Below are 21,153 nucleotides of genomic sequence, written 5' to 3' on the forward strand. Positions count from 1 at the left end.
GTTAGGACCAGCCACATAATGTGTAGGATCCAAAATGAAAACACAGGGCCTCTTGTTCAAAAATTATTAAGAATTTCAAGATGGCAACAGCAGAGCATTAAACTAAGGGCAGGACCTTTCTAAGTGCGCGTCCCTGGTTGACCACACAGGTCCCATGCCCACGAAGCTGACCCTGGCATCGGTATCCTTTGCCCATTTTCTATTGGGGTGCAAATGTTTTCTTAGACCAGGGGTCAGCATACTTTTTCTGTACAGGGCCAGATGGTAAATATTTTAGGCTCTGTGGGCCATATGGTCTCTGTGGCTACTACTCAACTCTGCTGTTGTAGCACAGAAGCAGCCATTGGCGGAACATGAACTAAATGACAACACAATTTTATTTAGAAAAACAGGCTGCAGGCCAGTTTGCTAACCTCTGTCCTAGACAGTCACTTTCTTTCAGTCTTCCTCATGACAAGATAATATAAAAATCTATATTTCTTTTCCTGGTAGCTGAAGCTTTAGTGTACTTTCACTATTCATTTCCTGTTATTTATTGCTGAGAATGTGGACTGGAAAAGTTACGCCTTGGGATATATACGGAGGCATTCTTTGCTACCTAATAAATATTTCATGGGTATTTGAAATGAAAGTTTATTCTCTGTGGGACATAGGGTTCAAAATATATTTATTAATTCAATCCCATTAATTATTTTTCATAACCTCTATATCCTTTGAACACAAGTATTCAGAGAGATGTCTTTTCAGATTCTACTGAGAAAATAATTTGGTTTTCATCTTCAGCATTCAAAATAAATGTGTTATTTTAATACATTTCCTAAATATAAAAGCACTCTTGCATTCCTAGAATAAGCTTTTACTCTTTTACTGTACTTTTAGTTATGTTTTAATGATATTTGATTTCAGATTTAAAGTTTTCATTCAAATTTGGTCAGAAGTTTTATATGTGTTATCTTTGGTAGATATTGATATCAGATATATGCTAGCTTCCTAAAATAAATTGGGGAACTTCATCTTTTCTATTTCCCGGAGAGTTAAACTTTATTGAAATTTTCTTTTCCTTGAAGATGTGATAGGACTTGCCATGAAACCAACTTGGTCCAAAACCAAAGGACCTACCCCCAAGGGCAAATCAGTCCCTCTTGAGTGTCTAGATTCTACTGAGGAGGTTGGGAGGAGGGGCAAAATCGCAAACACTGAACATTTCACCTAAAGGAATTTTTAAAAATCACCACACTGGACTCTTATTATCACTTTGGTTCAAAATTTAAGTATTTCCAGCCCTCCTACTACACAGTAGGTAGGCTTGGGATGAAGAGGAGGAGTTTGGGAGTTTGATAAAAGTAAACGACAGTTTTGGGGAGATATATGTGAATGTAATATGAGAAATTTTTTTCTATCCTGCATAAAAAATTTACTTTCACTTTCTCTTTTGAGAATCCATTCTTTAAGTTTTATATTTTGCTGTATAACCTCATTGATAACAGTATTGTGATTTATTAACTTTTCTGGGACCATAACTTCTGTTTCTGGTACACCATGTCTTTTTCATATCCTTTATTTCCAATACATTGTCCATTTTGATGTCAATATTTTCAAGTGATATTTTTCAATAAGGGTATGTGGGTGGTATATATTTTGAATTTTTATATGTCTTAGGAAACCTAGTAATGGAATTTAAATATCACATTTCACTCGACTTTATTGAGGTTTTTTGAGCATTTAATGTTGTAGACTAAAAAAAAAATGTCTAATGCCACTCTGAGTTTTGGTTTTTTATTTTGTGGGAGATGAGATGCCTCTTATTTTCCTTTTTGGAAGAATGTAGACATTTCTGTGTACTCTTATATTTTAAATTTTTATTTAAGATTGTGTACATTTGGGTCCTTTAAACATATTAATTAGGCTGAGTATTTGGTAAGTCCTCTAGATCTGAAGACTTCACTCTTTCTTCAGCTCAGGAAAATGGACTTTTATTATTGCATCACTTATATTCTCTTTTCCTAGAATTTATATTTATATATATGTTCCTAGCCTATATACATATATGTATATATGTTCCTAGCCTTTGTATTACTTATCTCTTGTCTCATAATTTTAATCTCTGTATTCTTTCTGCTTGAGTTCTGGAAAAAGTTTCTTAAACTGTCTTCTGATGAGCTGAATTTACTTTTGCAATATTCAATGTGGTGGTCATTGTTTCCAATGAACTTGAATACTCAGAAACAGCATATTTTCTCTCCAAAAGTTTCTTATTTTCAGCTGTTCCTTTCTCATGACAGACTGCTCTTATTTGTTGATGTAATATCTCAAAATTTACTGAAAATACTAATGAGACATATATTTGTTTAAATGGCTTTGATGGTCATTGCAACTTCTTTTATATAATCACTATTATATTTTAAAGTTTTTTTTAAACCTTGATTCACTCTTTGGGTAATTTCTTGGAGAAAATTATCCCTACTCCCCTTTTTAGAAGAATCCATATGTATTTGAAAACGTCTTTCTATTTTCTTCACATGTAAGTGACATCTTGACAGGTGTAACATTTTAGATCATGACTTTATCCATCAAAGTTCTCCACCATTTAATGTTGCAGAACCTTTGTAGGTAACCTGTATCTTCTCCCATTCATAAAATTCTTTTGTGTTTGAAATTAAAAATTTTCACCAGGAAATGTTTAAGTATTCATCTCTTTTAATTAATTTTGATTATTACTTGATAAGCTTATTCAATCTGCATTTTCAGGTTTTTGTTTTTTAATCAGGAAAGTTCTCTTCTATCAAAGCTTTGAATGTTTCTTCTGGACTATTTTTTAGCAACCCAAATTATCTGATATATTGGATATCTATTTTTGTCATTCATTATGTATCATCTTCTCTCTCATCGCTTCTATATAACTCATTTCCTATTCAAAGTATGAGGATTTCTCAAACATGCCTTCATCCTTTATTTTCTTCATTGTCAGTTCTGCCCTTTACTGCTTCTGAGTTGACTTTATAACTTTACATTTTTCCATATTACTTTATAATTCTTTAACTGTTCTAGATCCCTTTTCTTCTCTTTTCATATTTTATCACCTGTTTCACAAATTTATTATTTAACTTCACTGAAATCATAACACATATGGTACTAAAACTGACCTCTTTTGCTGTTGAAAATTCTTTCCATAAACATGTTCTTCCACCTCAGGAATTTTGTTTTCACCACTTATTTTCAGCTGGTAAAATCTTGTAGGCCCTATTTTCATCTTTCAATATGGGAAGGTGTAACTGGGTCTCCTATTTGCTTCCCCAATACTACATATATATATATATGTATATATGGCATTGTCTTCGCACTTATAAACTTCTCTAAGAACTTAATCTGGGGGAAGGGAGTTGGTCTTAATGGCTAAAGTAAGCTTATGTTATTGTTCCATCAATTAAGGGAGAGCAGGGAATGGAATAACTCATCACTTCTCACGAAGGAACCTAATCCTTGCAAGGTTTGTGGGTTTGTTTTGGACACGGTTACACCAATTCCAGCTTGCCATATGTCGGGTTTTTTGTCCTGGTGTCTACTCCAAGTTCACACTGTGCTCATTCCTGATCCCTGCTGCATCCACATAATCAAAGACAGAACTCTGCCATTTCCCTGGAAGCCCAGATCTACAGGGAGGATTCAGCAATACTGGACAGAATCACTGTCACGAAGATGCCTGGTGTTCACGCACTCTCTCTTTAGTGGCTTGGTTTCCCCTTTGACTGTCCAGCGCAGCTGCCTCTGCATGATGCCGATGTACAAGGGCAGCAGGGCTCTACGGAGATGCCTCTCATCCCCCTTATGTCGCACTCTTTACTTCAAACTCACTTCCAGATTTGGGATTGTTCTTGGGGTTCCTCCATAATCTTCTTCTACATGTTTTTTTAACTTGGCAACAGAGTTGAAAGTAGACCCCGGCTGACCTCCTTCAAACTCAACCCATCTGCTTTGTTTCTACTGGAATTTCTTACAAGTGTATTTCATGTCAGCGTTGCTGTCCTCAGTGGTTGGACCTGATGCAGGCTTCCCCCAGATGCCTCCTTAAGACTTTCTCTTTTGGGGGATGGGGCAGTTTTAGATGATGGTGGTAGAGGCAGTGAGAAGCTAACTGTCCATGTCCAGCTTCTTTCTCAGAAGTCATCAACAAACTTTCTTTCCTTTCTCATCTCAGAGTAAGCCCTGCAGCTCATTAAATCTTAATTTCTGCATTTATGGTGCCCTGAAACAGCACTTCCAAAAGTCACCAGTGCCTTTATTTCTGCTAAAGCATAGGACCTTTCTCAGTTCTTTCTTGCTGGGTGTATTTGTAGTATGCATAAATACAACAGAGAATATGTATTGATTCAGCAAAATGGTTTTTAATGCCTGGTAGGTCCTTTAGGACCTATAAAGATTAGTAATTACACCACGACATGTATTGAGTACTTACTAAGCAGCAGGCATTGTGCTGAGCACTTGACATTCATTGCCATTTAATAATAATAGCTAGCACTTAATGAACACTTCTTATGTGTGCATAGGACTCAGCTCTGAGCACAACAACCCTATGTGATAATACTATTAGCTCCCTTGTCACAGGTGAGGAAACTGAGTTCACAAAGAGATTAAGTGACTTGCTTAAGGACACACAGCTAGTTAAGTGGTAGGGTTGGGATTCAAATTCTAACCCTAGAGTCTATGCTCTTAGTCCAAACACTACTCTCTTACGTCTCTTTCCTGGTGTTGAAACCTGTGCTCTTAACACATGAGCAACACTGCCTCCCCGTGGACGGGTCAGGAAAGACACAATTCCAATTCATAGTGTTAAATGTTTAGTTAGGGACAAGTACTGGAGAAGTTCCACAAATTGTTACGGGAATTTGGGAGTGGGGATGCCAGGGACAGCTTAAAATCGGGGTACCTGAATGGAATCAGGAGTCCCTAACTGTTTGCCCAATTTAATGGGATAAGGTGTACAAGGGGATTCACCCATTTGGCCTTCAACCCTCTCCTCTTGTTCCTTTGAAAGTGTCTTTTATGACGGTCAATAATCAGGATGACCACATAATTTAAAATCCAAACTGAAACACTTTCAAGAGTAAACTAGGAAGTCACTAATAATTACATTGGGAGACTTCCCTTGTGGTCCAGTGGTAAAGAATACGCCTTCTAATGCAGGGGACTGGGTTCGATCCCTGGTCAGGGAACTAAGATCCCACATGCCATGGAGCAACTAAGCCTGTGCACCACAACTACAGAGCTCGTGGGCCATAACTAGAGAGTCCACATGCCGCAAACTACAGAGACCATGCGCCCTGGAGCCTGCGCGCCACAACTAGAGAAGAGAAAACCCGCACGCCACAACTAGAGAGAAGCCTACGCGCCACAACGAAAGATCTCGCATGCCTCAACGAAGATCCCGTGTGCCGCAACTAAGACCCGATGTAGCCAAAAATAAAATAAATAAATAAAAAATAAATCTTAAAAAAAATAATTATATTGGGACAAGCACAGTCCAGGAATGTACTGGGCCATCCATTTATTTATGGTTAGATTATGGCTGTCCAATGGTATCTTGTATTTCCTTTTACCTTATATTGCTTATTATTGTGACTGGTGTATAGTTACAGTTAGGATAATTCATTTTTCTCTTCTTTGTTATATAATTTCCATAAACCTGGTATTTGCATTATCTTTTATTTAAGGAATGATGACTATAATTCTGAACATAATCTTTTGCCAAAAGGTATTGGGAAGGCCCTGTTCTAGGTGGTTCCTACAGGAATGAGCTGTATATGGTTGAGCAGCAGGGTTTGAGGAAAAGAAGATAAGGCCCCTGAATGAGACTTCAGAGGACACACACTAAGGGTTTTCTTCTCCATCTTTTGGTAATGGACCTCTCTGCTGCTTATCATGTGCTATGAGTTGTTATGGGGTTGAGGGATCCTGAACAAGGAACGGATTTTGAATAAAGACGAGATGTAAAGAGATGACTGTTCTTAATTTTCTGTACCACAGGGAGCCCACAACTAGTGAGGGGAGGGGACCAAGTGCCAGTCATCATCTCAAAGGATAAGAGGGCATCACCTATATAAAGATGGAAATGGTGATAAAGGGCATTACAGCTAAAGGCAAGAAATAGCATGGGTTAGTTCAGGGAACTGCACAGCACAGTTTTGCTGGACGTTGCAAGGGTCTGGGGTGTGGTAGGAGATGAAGCTAAGGGAAACACATAGTGGCCGGAGCAATAAGCCTCTTGGATACCTCACTAAGGAGTTTACATTTTATACTGAAAGAATTTTGGAAGTGTTTAGAGGTTGAAGGGTTGGGGGAGATGATGTCAAGATTAAATCTGTGTTCTAAAAAGATCAATTTGGTACCAGTGTCGAGAGTATAGGGTAGGGGGAAAGGTAAAAAAAAAAAAAAAAAAAAGGGGGGAAAGAGACCAATGTAGAGAACATTTCAGAGAACTGGGTGGGAAATGGCCTGAACTAAGGTAATGGCAGAGATGTGGGAGCAGATACTGTCAGGCCTTAGAGTATGAGAAAGACTCTCAGATCTTTGACTTAAGTGGTTGGATTTATGGTGATGTTGTTCACCAAGACTAGGAATAGAGATGGATTTTAGGGGAAAAACATCTAGTTGGTCACCCCTCCACTGAAATTCTCTCTCTCCTTGCCTCAGTGGTAAGAGTTCTTTCCTGTTTCTCCTCCAACTGTTCGGGTAACTTCTCTCAGCTCTGGTTAGTGGAGTTTCTTCTTTGGCCCAGACATTCCTGTTGGCAATTCCTCTAGATTGGACCCTGGCCATTTTCTTTATTAAACTCCACCTCTTCTTGACATTTTTTAATCCTGATGTTATCTTGATATTATCTCCATATTATTTATTATCCCTCCATATTTTCAACTACCACCCTTGGGCTAACAACACTCAAGTCTTTATTTTCAGTTCCCAAGGTATAAATCCAACTGCCTACTCAACACCTTCACCCAAATGTCCCACATGTTCAGACTCAATTCGTCCATACCAAACTCCTTTTTCCTTCTGAAACCTACTCCTTCCCCTCACAACTCTTTCCTCTCCCATTCACTCACAGCCAACGGTTCATCAAGTCCTGATGCTCCACCCTACAAAGGTACTCAATTTCTTTTGTTCTTTTTTCCCCAATCCTCTGACATAATCCCATAACCTACTGCTGATATGAAAAAACCCACTCTTTCCAGATTCTTTTCCTGTCACTCTCTCTGTCATGTTTATATCACAAAGAGTATGTGCCACTTTGCTTTCTTGTATTGCCCCTTTGTCATCAATTTTTTTTTTTTTTTTAACTTTGTCACCTGTCAAAATCCTGCTCAACATTCAAGGTCTGGATCCAAAGTTACCTTCTCTAGGAAGTCTCCTAAGCCTCTCTTATCTTAACCAAAATTCATTATTTCACCAAGTCTGTTTTCCTAGCCCTTTGCATCTTCTACTAGACTGTGAAATCCTTGAGAGCCAGGGACATGTCATAGGCATTTTGTAATAAGATAAATTTAGCGAAGTTTGATAAATACTGAATTGAATTGATGTATTCCTTACCCTAGCCAGGCAGTCCTGCTTATAATCTAAGGAGGTGTCTTTTGTTAGAGGACCACATCCTTTTTCCCTAGGGGTAATTACCACCATTACCACCACCACCACCACCACACCATCAATACCACCACCATCACCATCAGCACTACCATCATAGTCATCATCACCACCATCACTACCACCATCAATATCACCACCTTCACCATCACCATCACCATTACCATCACACCATCAATACCACCACCATCACCATCAGCACTACCATCATAGTCATCACTGCCAGCATCACCACCACCAATACCACCATCACCACCACCATCAATATCACCACCATCACCACCATCAATATCACCACCATCACCATCATCACTACCACCACACCATCAATACCACACCATCACCATCACCACTACCATCACACCATCAATACCACCATCAATACCACCACCATCACCATCACCACTACCATCACCACCACCACTACTGTCACCACCACAACCACCATCATCATCATCATCTTGGGCACTCAAATACCAAATGCTTCATTAAAGGTTTTAATCTAATATTATTTAATCTGTAGGACACTTCTGCAAGGCAGAAATTTTAATGCCTGTTTTATTAATGAGAAGACTGAGGTTCGGAAAGGCTAAATAATTTGCTCAAGGTTGTACAGCTTGGTGAAAGGTTGAGCTGGTATCTGAAGCCAGAGATGCCTGATTCCAAAGTCAGCTCTCTTAACCCCTGTGCTTGAGCTCAGTTCATTCCCATGAGGCACTGGGTCACATTTCATGCCAGGAGTCTTGAAAGAAAGGGAACAAAGGACTGTCCTAGCAAACACCATGGCCTCCATGTGTTTGCACACACGGCAGGACCTGCCAACAACGGAGGGCAAAGCATGGCCTATCTGTGACCTTGGCTCTTCCTTCTCCATATCGTGTTGGGCTTCCCCTACCGCCATCTAAAATAAGAACTCTGCTTGGCATCCAGTTCTCAGGCATCTGCTGCCTCAGCTACATCCTCGTGATAGAGGAACAAGGTCATCATTATGGGACAGCTTTTCTTGTCTTCCTGTTCACTTTCATGATTTATTGTGGGAGGGACAAGACGCACATCACAATCACCTGGGAAGCTTTTCCAAAATATACACGCCTGCCCCAAGCCCCTGAGGTTCTGATCTGGCCCCTGGTTGAGAACCACTGGTTTAGCACATTCATTTCCAAGGTCAGCAATTCTCACTGGTCCTCTTATAGCTGAAGACTCCCTCATTCTTCCTCCAGACAAATGCTCTTCCTGCTCAGATGTAGTCCTACCATGCTTGGAATTGGCTTCACTGGCATGCCTTGATCTACTCTGCTTTCTTTCAGTCAGGGGTTCTCAACCAGGGTGGTACCATCTCACAGGAAGGCATTTAGAGATAAATGTAGAGGCATTTATTTCTTGGGTATCACAACAACTAGGAAGACTAGTAGCATTTACAAAGGAAGGATCAGAAATGCTAAGCATCCTACAGTCCCTCACGGTGAAAAACTGTCCCACTGAAAATGGCAATTGACACCCCTACTGAGAAACACATTTGGCTGGAACCCAGATACTCTTGATTCAAGGTCTGAATTAGCCTCTGCAATGAAAAGCATCCTCTCGGCCTGGCTGTCGCTGTGCTCCAGGGGCTGCTCTCCCCTCACAGTCTTTCAAATTCCCTCACAGTCCACACACTACGGACAAAGGGATTCTTAGCTTTCAGATATATTTGTGTAATACTTAGCTATCAAGGAAGCACGTCTCATCTTCATTTCTGCTTTCCATTTAATCTAATTTAATCCCCTGCTCATGGCACTGAATGTTTCATCTAAAGAATGGGAGCAATGGGAAAGGGAGGGAAAAAGCAAGGGGCCATCGCTGCCTCATGGGTGGATTTGAGCTGTCATGTCTGATCTTAATTCCAGGTTGATTAATCCATCTAAAACGCGGCTCAACACTGACTCTGTACCAGATGTCTTACCTCTTTATCCTCTCCCAGGGACTACTCCTTTCTTGCTTACTCAGGCAAAAGCAGTGTGTAATTAAAGGTTTGTAGCAGAGGCTTTTAATGCCCACCCATATCTGGCTTTCCTCTCCTTTTAGATACACAGGAGGATGACTTTTTTTTTTTTAATTTATTTATTTATTTTTGGCTGTGTCGGGTCTTTGTTGCTGCACGCGGGCTTTCTCTAGTTGCGGTGAGCAGGGGCTACTCTTCCGTGCGGTGCACGGGTTTCTCATCGTGCTGGCTTCTCTTGTTGTGGAGCACGGGCTCTAGGCAGGCAGACTTCAGTAGTTGTGGCTCGTGGGCTCTAGAGCGCAGGCTCTTTAGTTGTGGCATATGGACTTAGTTGCTCTGCGGCATGTGGGATACTCCTGGACCAGGGATTGAACCGGTGTCCCCTGTATTGGCAGGCGGATTCTTTACCACTGTGCCACCAGGGAAGTCCCAGGATGATGTTTTTTCACCCTCTTTAGGGTGAAGCCACGTGACCAGTTCTGACTGATGGGTGGTGAGTGGAAAGATGCATGTCATTTCACACATCTACAGAGTTGAATTTCCCTTTTCCATCAGATCCAATCTGAACAAGCTATTAATTTATTGGCAGTGCTCCAGCTGGAGACTCTCCAGCATTTCCTTCCTTTGCAGCCATGAGGGTGGAAGCTGGTGTTAAGGAATCTCCACCAGCCTAGCCCTCAGATAACTACCCTGAGCAGAGCCCCTGTTGACCCTCACCAGACGTGGAGCAGAGGCAGAGATTACAAAGGTTTATACCTTTGTTGTTTTGTGTCACTGACAGTTGGGGGATTGTTTGTTACCACGGCATAACCTAACCTACCCTGATTGATTCAATGTTCTCTTGCATGTTTAGATTCTTTTCATCTTTGTGCATAGATCATGAGTCAGAGAGGCCTGGGTTTGAAGCTGAGTTCACCACTTACACTGACATTGGCTAACCTTGTTAAACCTGTTTCCTCATGTGTCCAACGGTGATCATGACTGTGCTGGCCTTACGTGGTTGCGAAGGAGATAACTAAATGGGATCATACAGGCAAAGTGCTTACGCAGTGCATGGCAAGGGCTCAGAAAACCTTATTATTTCTTCTCCTTATTGATCTAAAATTGACTTTACCTGCCCCCCTGTCCCAAATCCTCACTGGAACCTTTAGCTTTGACTGCCTGGAGTCCTTCTAATGTCCTTCTACATAAAAAGCAAATAGTCTGGGACTGCTTCCTGCTTCTCTTCCATTCCTTACAGCATCCAGAATAGGACATTGTTTGCAAAAGGCATTGTCATCTATGCTTTTAATGGAGCACACACTTGTGACTGGAATTGAGAACATATTTACGCCAAATGAATGAAAGACTCAGGTCTTCCAAATGGAAGAAATCTAATTACTATTTTCAGTACAAACCTGGCATGTCTGGGAAACATGTTAGGAAATATCCAAGTACCCACTTTGTCTTTTGTTGCCCAATAATCACTGGGAGAGGCGAAATCTAGGCTCTTGGCCACACAACAAAATTAGACACACGTTCTAAATTAGCATAAAGCAAATCCTATTTGCATTTATGTGACAGCCAAGTCTCACTAAGGGATGGCAGAGTTTGTTCCTGGACCACTGGGAGTCCTCCAGCATTGAAGATAGTTGCAGGTTATTTTAGGACAGGTGCCTTCCTCCAGCACTCCAGGATTCTATTCTCAGCTTGACACTGAGTTTTATCAGGTCTCCACAGCTAAGGAAACTAGAAGCAATTACTTGGCTGACTCAGACAGAAACACAAAACAAAATAAAGAGCTTTGCCTTATTTATTTTTATTTTGAACCATAAGCCAAACCTTCCAATTTGCAGGTAGCTCTACTAACTATTACCTGACCTGATAAGTCCTCTCTAAATCTGGAACTTAATCGGAGGAACACTGAAAACCAGCCATAGAATTCATCTCAATACAAAAATTAAAAAAAGACATTCCTGGCTCCTGAAAACCTTTTTTTCCCTGATGCCTCTTAGAATTATTATTGTAGCATTTTCAAGGTACCTTCTAATGGACTCTGTTTTCCTTACTGAGAGTCAAGTTTGCATTTTTGTTACTGGAAGACTTCTTCCAAAGCATTTCTGAAAAAAGCTACGTCTTTGTGTTTTAACACATCTACAGAGATGAATTTCCCTTTTCCATCAGACTCAATTTGAACAAATTATTAATTCCTTGGATCTTTGAGTGCATTATAATCAGATGTCCTTAGAGTCCTATCCATCAGTTAAGCCCCAGACCTCTGAAGCATCTCTGTGGGCTGCATAGGGCTGGAGTCCTTGATACTTTCAATCAACTACAGCTGATTTAACAGCAGAGCAGTAGCTCCTCAATTAAGTAAACTTAACTGCCTTATATACCATCATTTCCTGAAACTCTGATGCAGGGGTTTTTAATTCCTGGAATCTACCCAGGCGTATTGCCATGTGCTTCTCATTATGACCCATCTGCCCAGGGCAGTGATGAGTGGAAAGAGCTGGGCTGAGAGTCAGGAGCAGACATCGTCCCAGCTCTGTCATTATCTAATCCTAGGTCCTTCCGCAGGTCACTTAATCCGGTGGGTTGACAAAGATTGAACAGTTTTCTCATCTGTAAATTAGAGACAGTAGCACTTGCCCTAGCGACCGAGCAAGGTTGTCTTTGGGGCATTTGTGAGATGGCGTAAGTGCTGGGAGACTTTAGTTTCGACTCTCAAGATTTCTTTTGAAAGTTAATAGTTGGGAACCCAGAAGGAGGTGAGGTTCCCAGTCTAACGTTATAAAAATCTGTTTAATGACCGTGTCCCTGGAGTATAACACATAGGAATGGTCCTACAGATCATCACCACGTGGGACCATCCAATTGTGGATGCTGGGGTGGATCTGGGTGAATGGCAAGACAGGGTCCCCTTGTACGGGGAAAAGAGAAAGAGAAAATTGGTGTTGAACAAAAAGGAAGTCATGGAGGAAGGAGCTGGGGGGTCTAATGGGGAAGGAGCACACGGTGAGCCTGTAGAGGGCCTCCGCAGATGTAAGGATTTATTGGGTGACAGGCTGTGGCCTTGGGAAGTCCTAGAAATCAACTATTCAGGGCTTCCTGCCATCCTCCAGCCCACCATCTCCTCCACTCCTGCCCCATCCCACCATTCTGTTTTTGAAGTCTGTAGGGCACACATGAATACAGCCAGCACTTCCCCAGACTCACGATGGAGAATCCACTGTTTCCATTTAGGTGACTAATAGCTCTCCATAAAATAGACCAATGTGTGAGACATAAATATCTAGTGTAATAACAGAAGAGCCTTGCGAGAGGGGAAAGGTACATTCGTGTCTGGGGGTTGGTCAACCGGGTGCATTAATCTTAGAGGACCCCCTGGAAGACTTAAGAAGGCCAGCTGCTCCTTGACTGTTTTCCTCTGGACAGAGCCCTTCTAAATCTGACTTTTCAAATCCCTGATTGAATTCCCAGCAGTCTACTTTTCCTGACTGTAACCAGAAAAGCATGCTCGAATGAACATGAAATTCCATCATATAAAGCCTTGTGAAGCCCAGTCCGCCAGCCCCGTCGCCAAAGCCACTAATAATGCCCTATTGTGTTACTGTGGTAGTCTAGGTTATCATTATGAAGTCTTTGCTTCTGGTTGAGAAAACATGACGTTCCATTAAATGTATAATCTGGGTTTCTTCCAGGCCAGAGACGCATCCTGCTTAAAGCTGAAATAAGCTGAGATTTAATGTCACAGAAAAGAAGAGAACCATTCGCTGGGAAAAAAGGGAGTTGAGGGGTTGGGAGAAGAATGGTGAATTCAGTGCCTTGTGAGCCGTTGGTTTCAGCCTGTAGACAGTGTGTTGACGGCTAGAGGATCTTAGAAGCCCAAGGAAAAAACGCATCAGAATTCTTTCCCTTTGCACGCTGCTGCGGCAGTTGGGTGCTGGACAGCACTGTTTGGGGAGGTTCTTTCTAGGACGGAAGACCACGTCTTTAGGGACCAGCCAGGGGACTGTTTGCTGTCACTGCCTTTTGGTCCATCCTCCAGCTCTGGGCTCCACAATCCCATAAATTAGCCTGAACCGAGATGGCAAGCTGGAGGTGCACACGCTTATCATACCAAGCTCTAGCAAGTTTCTCATTCAGCACAAAAATATCCCTCTCTTCAAGCAATAGGACAACCAAAGGAAGTCAGAGAAGTCCACCTCCATGTAAAGGTAGGTACTTGTAAAGGTCTCCCCACCATTTTTTTCCTGGAACATTTTTGGGTCCCCAACATACTGCCAAGGATCCCATGGTGCATTTAGAAATGTACTCCAGGATTTAACATGAAAGAGGCAGTATCCTCTATAATCGTGAGGGGCTTGGAGCTCGGCAGGCTGGTTAGAGAACCTCCTCACACTTGAAGTGAGTTTTTAAAAACTCAGGATAACTTATTTTGGTTGAATATAAAAGTAATATATGTTCATTGCAGAAAAATGTGAAGATTCAGAAAAGTGTAAAAAAAGAATTTAAAAATCCTACTTTCTACAGACAAATACTATTACATATTGGGTAAATAGAGACATATACATGCGTGTGTTTATATTTTTAGAAAGGTAGAATCACAGTGTATAATGTTTGGTAATTGTATTTTCACCTAACAGGATATTATGAGCATTAAGTATTTCTCCTAAAAATATCTTACAAGCATGCATAACATGTGTACTCAATATCATGCATGTATCATGTCTTATTAAATCCTCTGTTGTTAGACATTTACGTAATTTTCAGCTTTATTATCATAAACAGCACTGCCATGAACATACATATAGGCACTTCTTTCTGACTACTTGGGATTTTTCCTTTGATACATGTTGCTAAATTATCTTCTTGTCTGTGCTATCCAATACAGTAGCCACATGTGGCTATTTAAATTTAAATTAATTAAACTTAAATAAAATAGAAAGTTCATTTCTTCAGTCCCACTAGGAACAATTCAGGTGTCAATAGCCACATAGGACTAGTGGCTACCATATTGGAAAGCACAGATAGAGAACATTCCATCATCACAGAAAGTTCTACTGGACAGCACAAGTCTAGAAAGACCAAACACATTTATATTTTCATTAGTAAGATATGACAATGGCCCTCCCTCCCACAAGCTGGACTATACTGAATATTATAATTCTTTAAAAATCTCTGCCAACTTAATAAAAATTACATCTTGTTTGATTTTTCCATTTATTTGATTACTAGGGAAGTTGAACTTTTTGTTTATTGACTTTCATATGTTATTTGTGAATTATTTATATAGTAAGCCTGTTTTCTATTGGGATGATCTTTTTAAAACTGCTTATTATATATTAAGGTTACTCTACAGAGGTGAATTTATGTTGCAAAAGTTTTTGTAACTTGTTATCTTTTATTTATGGCATTTTTCATTTATAGACATGTAAGATTTTAATATATTTAAATCTTTTTGTAGTTTTCTTTATTATTTCTACTCTGTTTTTAAAGCTCTAAATCTAAGATTACAGTAATACTCATCTACATTTTCTTCTAATTCTTTCAACACTGCAATTTTAAAATGAAATGTTTAACATTTAAATTTTCAAACCTCTTGGAATTTATTTTTGTGTGTGGGGTAAAGTATAAATCTAACCTTTTTCTTTTCCCATGTTACCAACCATTTGTTCAAGAACCATTTTTAAAAATAATGAATTCATTCTCCACTGATTTGAACTTGCACTGAATGGAAGAACATGTCCTTGGCTCTATTTCTAGATTTTCTATTATGTAGACCTATTCTTTGGCCTTTACCATCCTGTTTTTTAATTAATTTGCCTCACAATACACTTTACTATTTGGAGGTATAAGTATTTCTTCATTATTCTTTTCCCCAAATGTTTTAGCTCTTATTACCTGTTTTTTTTTTTTCCTCTAAGATAAACCTAGAATCATTTTGCTAAATTCTTCTCACCACCAAAATAAATTTTTTCAGAATTTGGATTTTAAAGTTTAATTCATATTATAAATTAATTTGGAAAGAGTTGATATCTCTGCAGTGTGGAGTTATTCCATTCAGAGACATGATGATTCTGTCCATTTTTTCAAATCTGCCTGTATGTTCTTCTGAACTGGCTTTTTTTTTTTTTTTTTAAAGGACAATGATAGGCATCACTGACTGTTTTCAGACACAGTCTCTGAATCTGTGACCTGGTGCTCCCAGCCGCTAGAAGTAACAAAAGACATTCCATTTCTTAGCATTGAAGTATATTTTCGGTATCCACCTTCTCATAAATCTCCAAGAAAGAGATCTCCCTTTTCATCCAAAGAATCTGGAGTTCAAAACAGCCTTTACGGAAAAAATCAAACTCCAGGGGCAACTGCAAAGCACATTTGGTGTCTAGCTGGCCAGCTTATTTTGCAGGACTCTTTTTCCAACTCGCAAATACTTTCCAGTCTGTGAAATTAATCTCCCCACCACTGTAACAGCAAGCGCCCGTCCTGGCAGTGGGGAGCACACCAGCGTTAGCACGGATCTCCTCTGAGGGGCTTTTTTATTGTTAAAGCTGCTTTTTAGTAGATAGCATGAAACTTCCTTGAATGACTGTGGCTTGGCAAATCTAAGGGGGATTGGTCAGAGTTCAGCTCTCCCTTGAACGGTCCTGAAGCCTCATCCGTTTTCGCAAGGAAACCAGGGCTCCTGCACCTCCCTGGTAGCCCACCAGTCAAATCACAAGAACTTGAATTCGCCTACATCAGGGTTTCTCAAGCCGAGAGGGAGGAAGAATATACCCGCAGGGGACTTTTGGCAACGTCTAGAGACATTTTTTGCTTGTCACCGTGGAGAGACGGTGGAGGCAGCGCGGGTTGGGGGGCAGGGGTGCAGGGGAGATTCTGGAGGGGGGTAGTACCGGCATCTAGTGGGCTCAACACCCTGCAAGGCACAGGACGTCCCCACGACAAAGAATTCCCCAGCCTCAAACTCGGTGGTGCCGAGGTGGAGAAATCCGCCTTATATTTTCACTAACTTCCCAGTCAGCCTACATTCTATCATAAGAAACAAAGGTAAAGCAATACGTAGGACAGAGTTTTTAAACAAGAGACGATTGACCTTTAAAAGCCCACGCCTCTTACTTTACACGTGCCTGAAAGTTCTGCCTCTCGTAAGCAAGCTTTTCTCACCAAGGTTCCTAAAGCAAATGGAAAGGGTTCACGGAAACGTAGTAGGTCAACAGCATCCTTACACTCCCATCCTCAGACTCACGCGCCTCGGTCAAGGGAAAGCAAGGCAGAGAAGAATTTGTCCCGAGAACAAGCAGCGACGCCTGCCCCGCCGGCTCGGGCAGCTGCGAGGGAGGGGGAGGCGCGCCCCGTCCACAAAGGCGCAGCGCTGGGGCCACCGCCGCCTCCCACGGCCCCTCTTGGTCCCCGGAGATGCGTGCCTGTCCCAAAGCCACACTGCCAAGGAGCCTAGCCCGGGGAGAAAGCATCACCAGCTTAAACTAGGGTGGAAAACTCAGGGCACTTACTTGTCCAAAATGAAGTACAGGTCAAATCCCCCGTAGCAGGCTGGACCCCCTTCCTCCCTGCGTCCCCCTTGCCCGGCGCAGATGAGCACAAAAGTGGCCAAAGAGAGACACTTGAAGCCAATGCCCAGGGCTTTCTGCTCCACGGTGGCCATGACCTGCAGCCCAGGGAGAGGGTAGGGTCCTCTCCTTCCCACGCTCCTCGAACTCGCCAGGACCCTCAAGGGCGCGCCATCCGAGGGGGCTCTCCTCTCGGGCCTTTTATTCCCCCTCGCTCTCCCGAAACTCCCCGGAAGCAATTGTCTGGAGGAGTTCAAGGTTTTCCTTCTGGTTTCCGCTAAGATTCTGTTTCTAGGTTTCAGGTTTCAAGAATCCCAACGCTGTAGTCCGCTTTTTTAAAGGGGCTGTTTTTGACTCGGGCCGGCAGGCCGCTCCGGAGGCAGCGCTGAGGTTTTGCAATTGAAGCAGTTCCGTGCTGATGGTTCTTTGTCCCAGATTTTAAATATTATGGGGTGGGTTTTCAAATTGTTCTTGATTGGGGGAGTGCTTTGCCTTTTCTCCCTCCTCTCTACCCACCCCCCTTTCTTATTTTGATGCGGGAAGAAAGTTCAAAGGGTGCCACCTTGTGGCCAAGGACGGCAAAGCACTCCTCCGCGTTCAAGGGAGCGTGGGTGTGCACGTTTTCTTATTTCTTTTTCTCACGCATCTTCCCTTTCATTCTGCATTACCTCTTCCCCATTTCTACTTCTTTCTCACTCGCTAGCCTTTTTATCCTTCCCCTTTCCTTTCCTGTCCTACGTCCGCTAATAAGGTCACCGTAAATGTTTGATGAGAACTTATTCCAAGCACTATGGCTCCGACCCCAGGCTGGGACCTTTGCAAACAAGACATTGCGCAAATGAGCAGAGAAGAACGGGCCTTTGTGATCTGAATCATCCAAGTGACCTTACTATACACTTAGCGCAGATCATAAAAGAGACTGTTGGGATGCGGTCATGTGGCTGAAAGCAAAAACAGTCCCACACAGAAAGCTGTTCCTGCCTGGAACAGCTGAGTATGCTAGATTGTCTTCATCTCCAGATTTTAGAGATTCTGTGACAAGTTCTTTTCAGCCTGTGAACTTAGACTTTTTTCGCCCAATCTTTGATTTAGGACAGAGGAAGTAAACAGCTTACAAGAGAGTGAACCTTCCAAGAAGTTTGGGACTGGCAGGGAAGCCCTGTGCGAGCATTTCTGCAGTGAGGGATCCTCTTTAGAGTGGGCTCTGAGCCCCCGTTCCCAGCCAGAACTCAGTTTTAGCTTCATACGTCTTCCATTCTGGGAATCCTCAATACACACTCTTGCTCCATTTTTCAGGATTATTTCTCCAGACACTCATCTTCCCCTCTGCTTGAGAGTCTCTAAATTTTGGAGATTCATAATGCATTGCACTAGCTTGCCTCCCAAATGATCCCTAATATTCCTCATCTCCCGGTATTCACACCTCCCCTCCCACACTGAATGAGACTGATCTGTGTGTAATTAATAAGATACTGCAGAAATGATGGTGTATGACTTCTGAGACTAGGTCATAAAAGATATTGGCATTTATCTTTTTGAATTAGAATTTTCTCCAGATATATGCTCAGGAGTGGGATTGCTGGATCATATGGTAACTTTATTTTTAGTTTTTTAAGGAACCTCCATACTGTTCTCCATAGTGGCTACACCAATTTACATTCCCACCAACAGTGTAGGAGGGTTCCCTTTTCTCCACACCCTCTCCAGCATTTATTATTTGTAAGCTTTTTAAATCATGGCCATTCTGACCAGTGTGAGGTGATACCTCATTGTAGTTTTGATTTGCATTTCTTTAATAGTTAGCGATGTTGAGCATTTTTTTCATGTGCCTGTTGGCCAGCTGTACGTCTTCTTTGGAGAAATGTCTATTTAGGTCTTCTGCCTATTTTTTGATTGGGTTGTTTGTTTTTCTGATATTGAGCTGTATGACCCCAATGTTCATAACAGCACTATTTACAATAGCCAAGACATGGAAGCATCCTCAAAGTCCATCGACAGATGAATGGATAAAGAAGATGTGTACAATGGAATATCACTGAGCCATAAAAAAAGAATGAAATAATGTCATTTGCAGCAACATGGATAGACTTAGAGATTATCATACTAAGTGAGGTAAGTCAGAGAAAGACAAATATCATATGTGGAATCTAAAAAAATACAAATGAACTTATTTACAAAACAGAAACAGACTCACAGACATAGAAAACAAAATTATGGGTACCAAAGGGGAAAGTGTGTTTGGGGGGGTGGATAAATTAGGAGTTTGTGATTAACATATACACACTACTATATACAAAATAGGTAAACAACAAGGTCCTATTTTAGCACAGGGAACTATATTCAATATCTTGTAATAAGCTATAATGGGAAAGAATCTGAGAAAGAATAGATAGATAGATATGAATCACTTTGCTGTAAACCTAAAACAATGACAACATTGTAAATCAACTATATTTCAATAAATAAAAGAAAGATATTGTAGTTTCCTCCTTGCTATCTTGGACCACTCTCTCTGGGGAGCCCAATGCCATGTCATGAGGTTGCTCAAGGAGCCCTATGGAGGAGTCCATGTAGTAAGAAACCGAGATCCCCTGCTGACAGCCAGCATCAATCTGCCCACCATGTGAGTGGCCCTTCTTGGAGGTGGATCCTCCAGCCCCAGTCAAGCCTTCAGATGACAGCAGTCCTGGTCAACATCTTGACTGCAACCATATGAGAAACTCCAAGCCAGAACCACTCAGCCAAGCCAATCCCAGATTCCTGTCCCACAGAAATTATGAGAGAATGAATGTGTATTTGTGTTTTAAGCCTCAAATTTTGAGGGCAGCTTGTTATGCAATAATAGACAACTAATAAATGCCCATTACCATGTTAAAATTTTCACGCTATTTTTAGGCGAGAAAAATGTCTAACTGTATTTTCCAGGCTTACTTGACCCAGAAACTGTTCTTTTTTTAAAAAATACCTACTAATAACTACTCTCAGAAAAAAATAATTTGGGAAAGATTAAAATACTCTAACTTGTCCAAGTCTTCTTTTCTCATACCTTTTCCCTCCCCAAAGGATTGAAAACCCATCGTGGTCTTATTGCAGCTCAATAATGAGAATGAAGGTGAGGAAAATCTATAGAAATTAAGTGGGTAGATGAAAGCAGAAAAACCAGGGGAAACTGATTAGGAGAGGAAAGGAATACAAGATAGAAAAACATAACGAAGGGACTTCCCTGGCTGTCCAGTGGTTGGGACTTCGCCTTCCAGTGCTGGGGGTGTGGGTTTGATCCCTGGTCAGGGAGCTAAGGTCCCATATGCCTCGTGGCCAAAAAAACAAAACATAAAACAGAGGCAATATTGTAACAAAATCAATAAAGACTTTAAAAATGGTCCACATCAAAAAAATCTTAAAAAAAAAAAACGGAAAGAAAAAGAAAAACCTAATGGAGAGAACATTTGTGGGTGACAGGATTGGCAAAGAATAGGAAAGGGCTTGAACTGGAAAGGGATTTGGGGGAAGATTAGGAATGTCTTCTCTCATCCTCATGCTCTAGGGACCTCTTTGGTCCTTTAGAGTTTGGTTGACAGGGTAATGTATTTAGATGTTTATAGTTTAGAAAGTTAGCCTGGCAGGGGATCAGAAGAGTCCTGATAGAACTCTTCAAAGTTAGAGACACCATTATTAAAGATAGGTGAGGGAATTCTCAGGGAGGAAGGAAATTCAGTATGAAACAAAGTTATGGAAAAGGGGAGAGAGTGGAAGCTTCTCCTCTGGGACAAAGATGATGCTTTAGAAGACAGAAAGGTAGTTAGAGGGATTCAGATGTTTGAATGCCCAAGTTGCCTCTGCCTTTCTTTCAATAGTCTAGATACAGGTCTGTTAATACATGTTGACCATTTCTAGATCTTAAAAGTGACTCTACCCTTCTCTCTCTCTCTCTAGCCCAGAGAAATCCATTCCAGGTGCACCTTCCAATTAGAGGGTTTTGTGCCA

General features: G+C 41.3%; 1 protein-coding gene across 1 annotated transcript in view; it reads right to left on the bottom strand.

Annotated features, from left to right (window-relative positions):
* The window catches only part of ANTXR1 (ANTXR cell adhesion molecule 1), a 241,307-nt gene extending 223,715 nt beyond the window's left edge, over positions 1–17,592 (bottom strand). Inside the window, exon 1 of the mRNA XM_036873557.1 lies at positions 17,113–17,592. Coding sequence (XP_036729452.1) covers positions 17,113–17,264 — 152 coding nt within the window. The 5' untranslated portion in view covers positions 17,265–17,592. The remainder of the gene's footprint in view (positions 1–17,112) is intronic.
* Positions 17,593–21,153: the final 3,561 nt, after the last annotated feature.

Source organism: Balaenoptera musculus, chromosome 13 (genome assembly GCF_009873245.2).
Source record: "Balaenoptera musculus isolate JJ_BM4_2016_0621 chromosome 13, mBalMus1.pri.v3, whole genome shotgun sequence".
Lineage (NCBI taxonomy): Eukaryota > Metazoa > Chordata > Mammalia > Artiodactyla > Balaenopteridae > Balaenoptera > Balaenoptera musculus.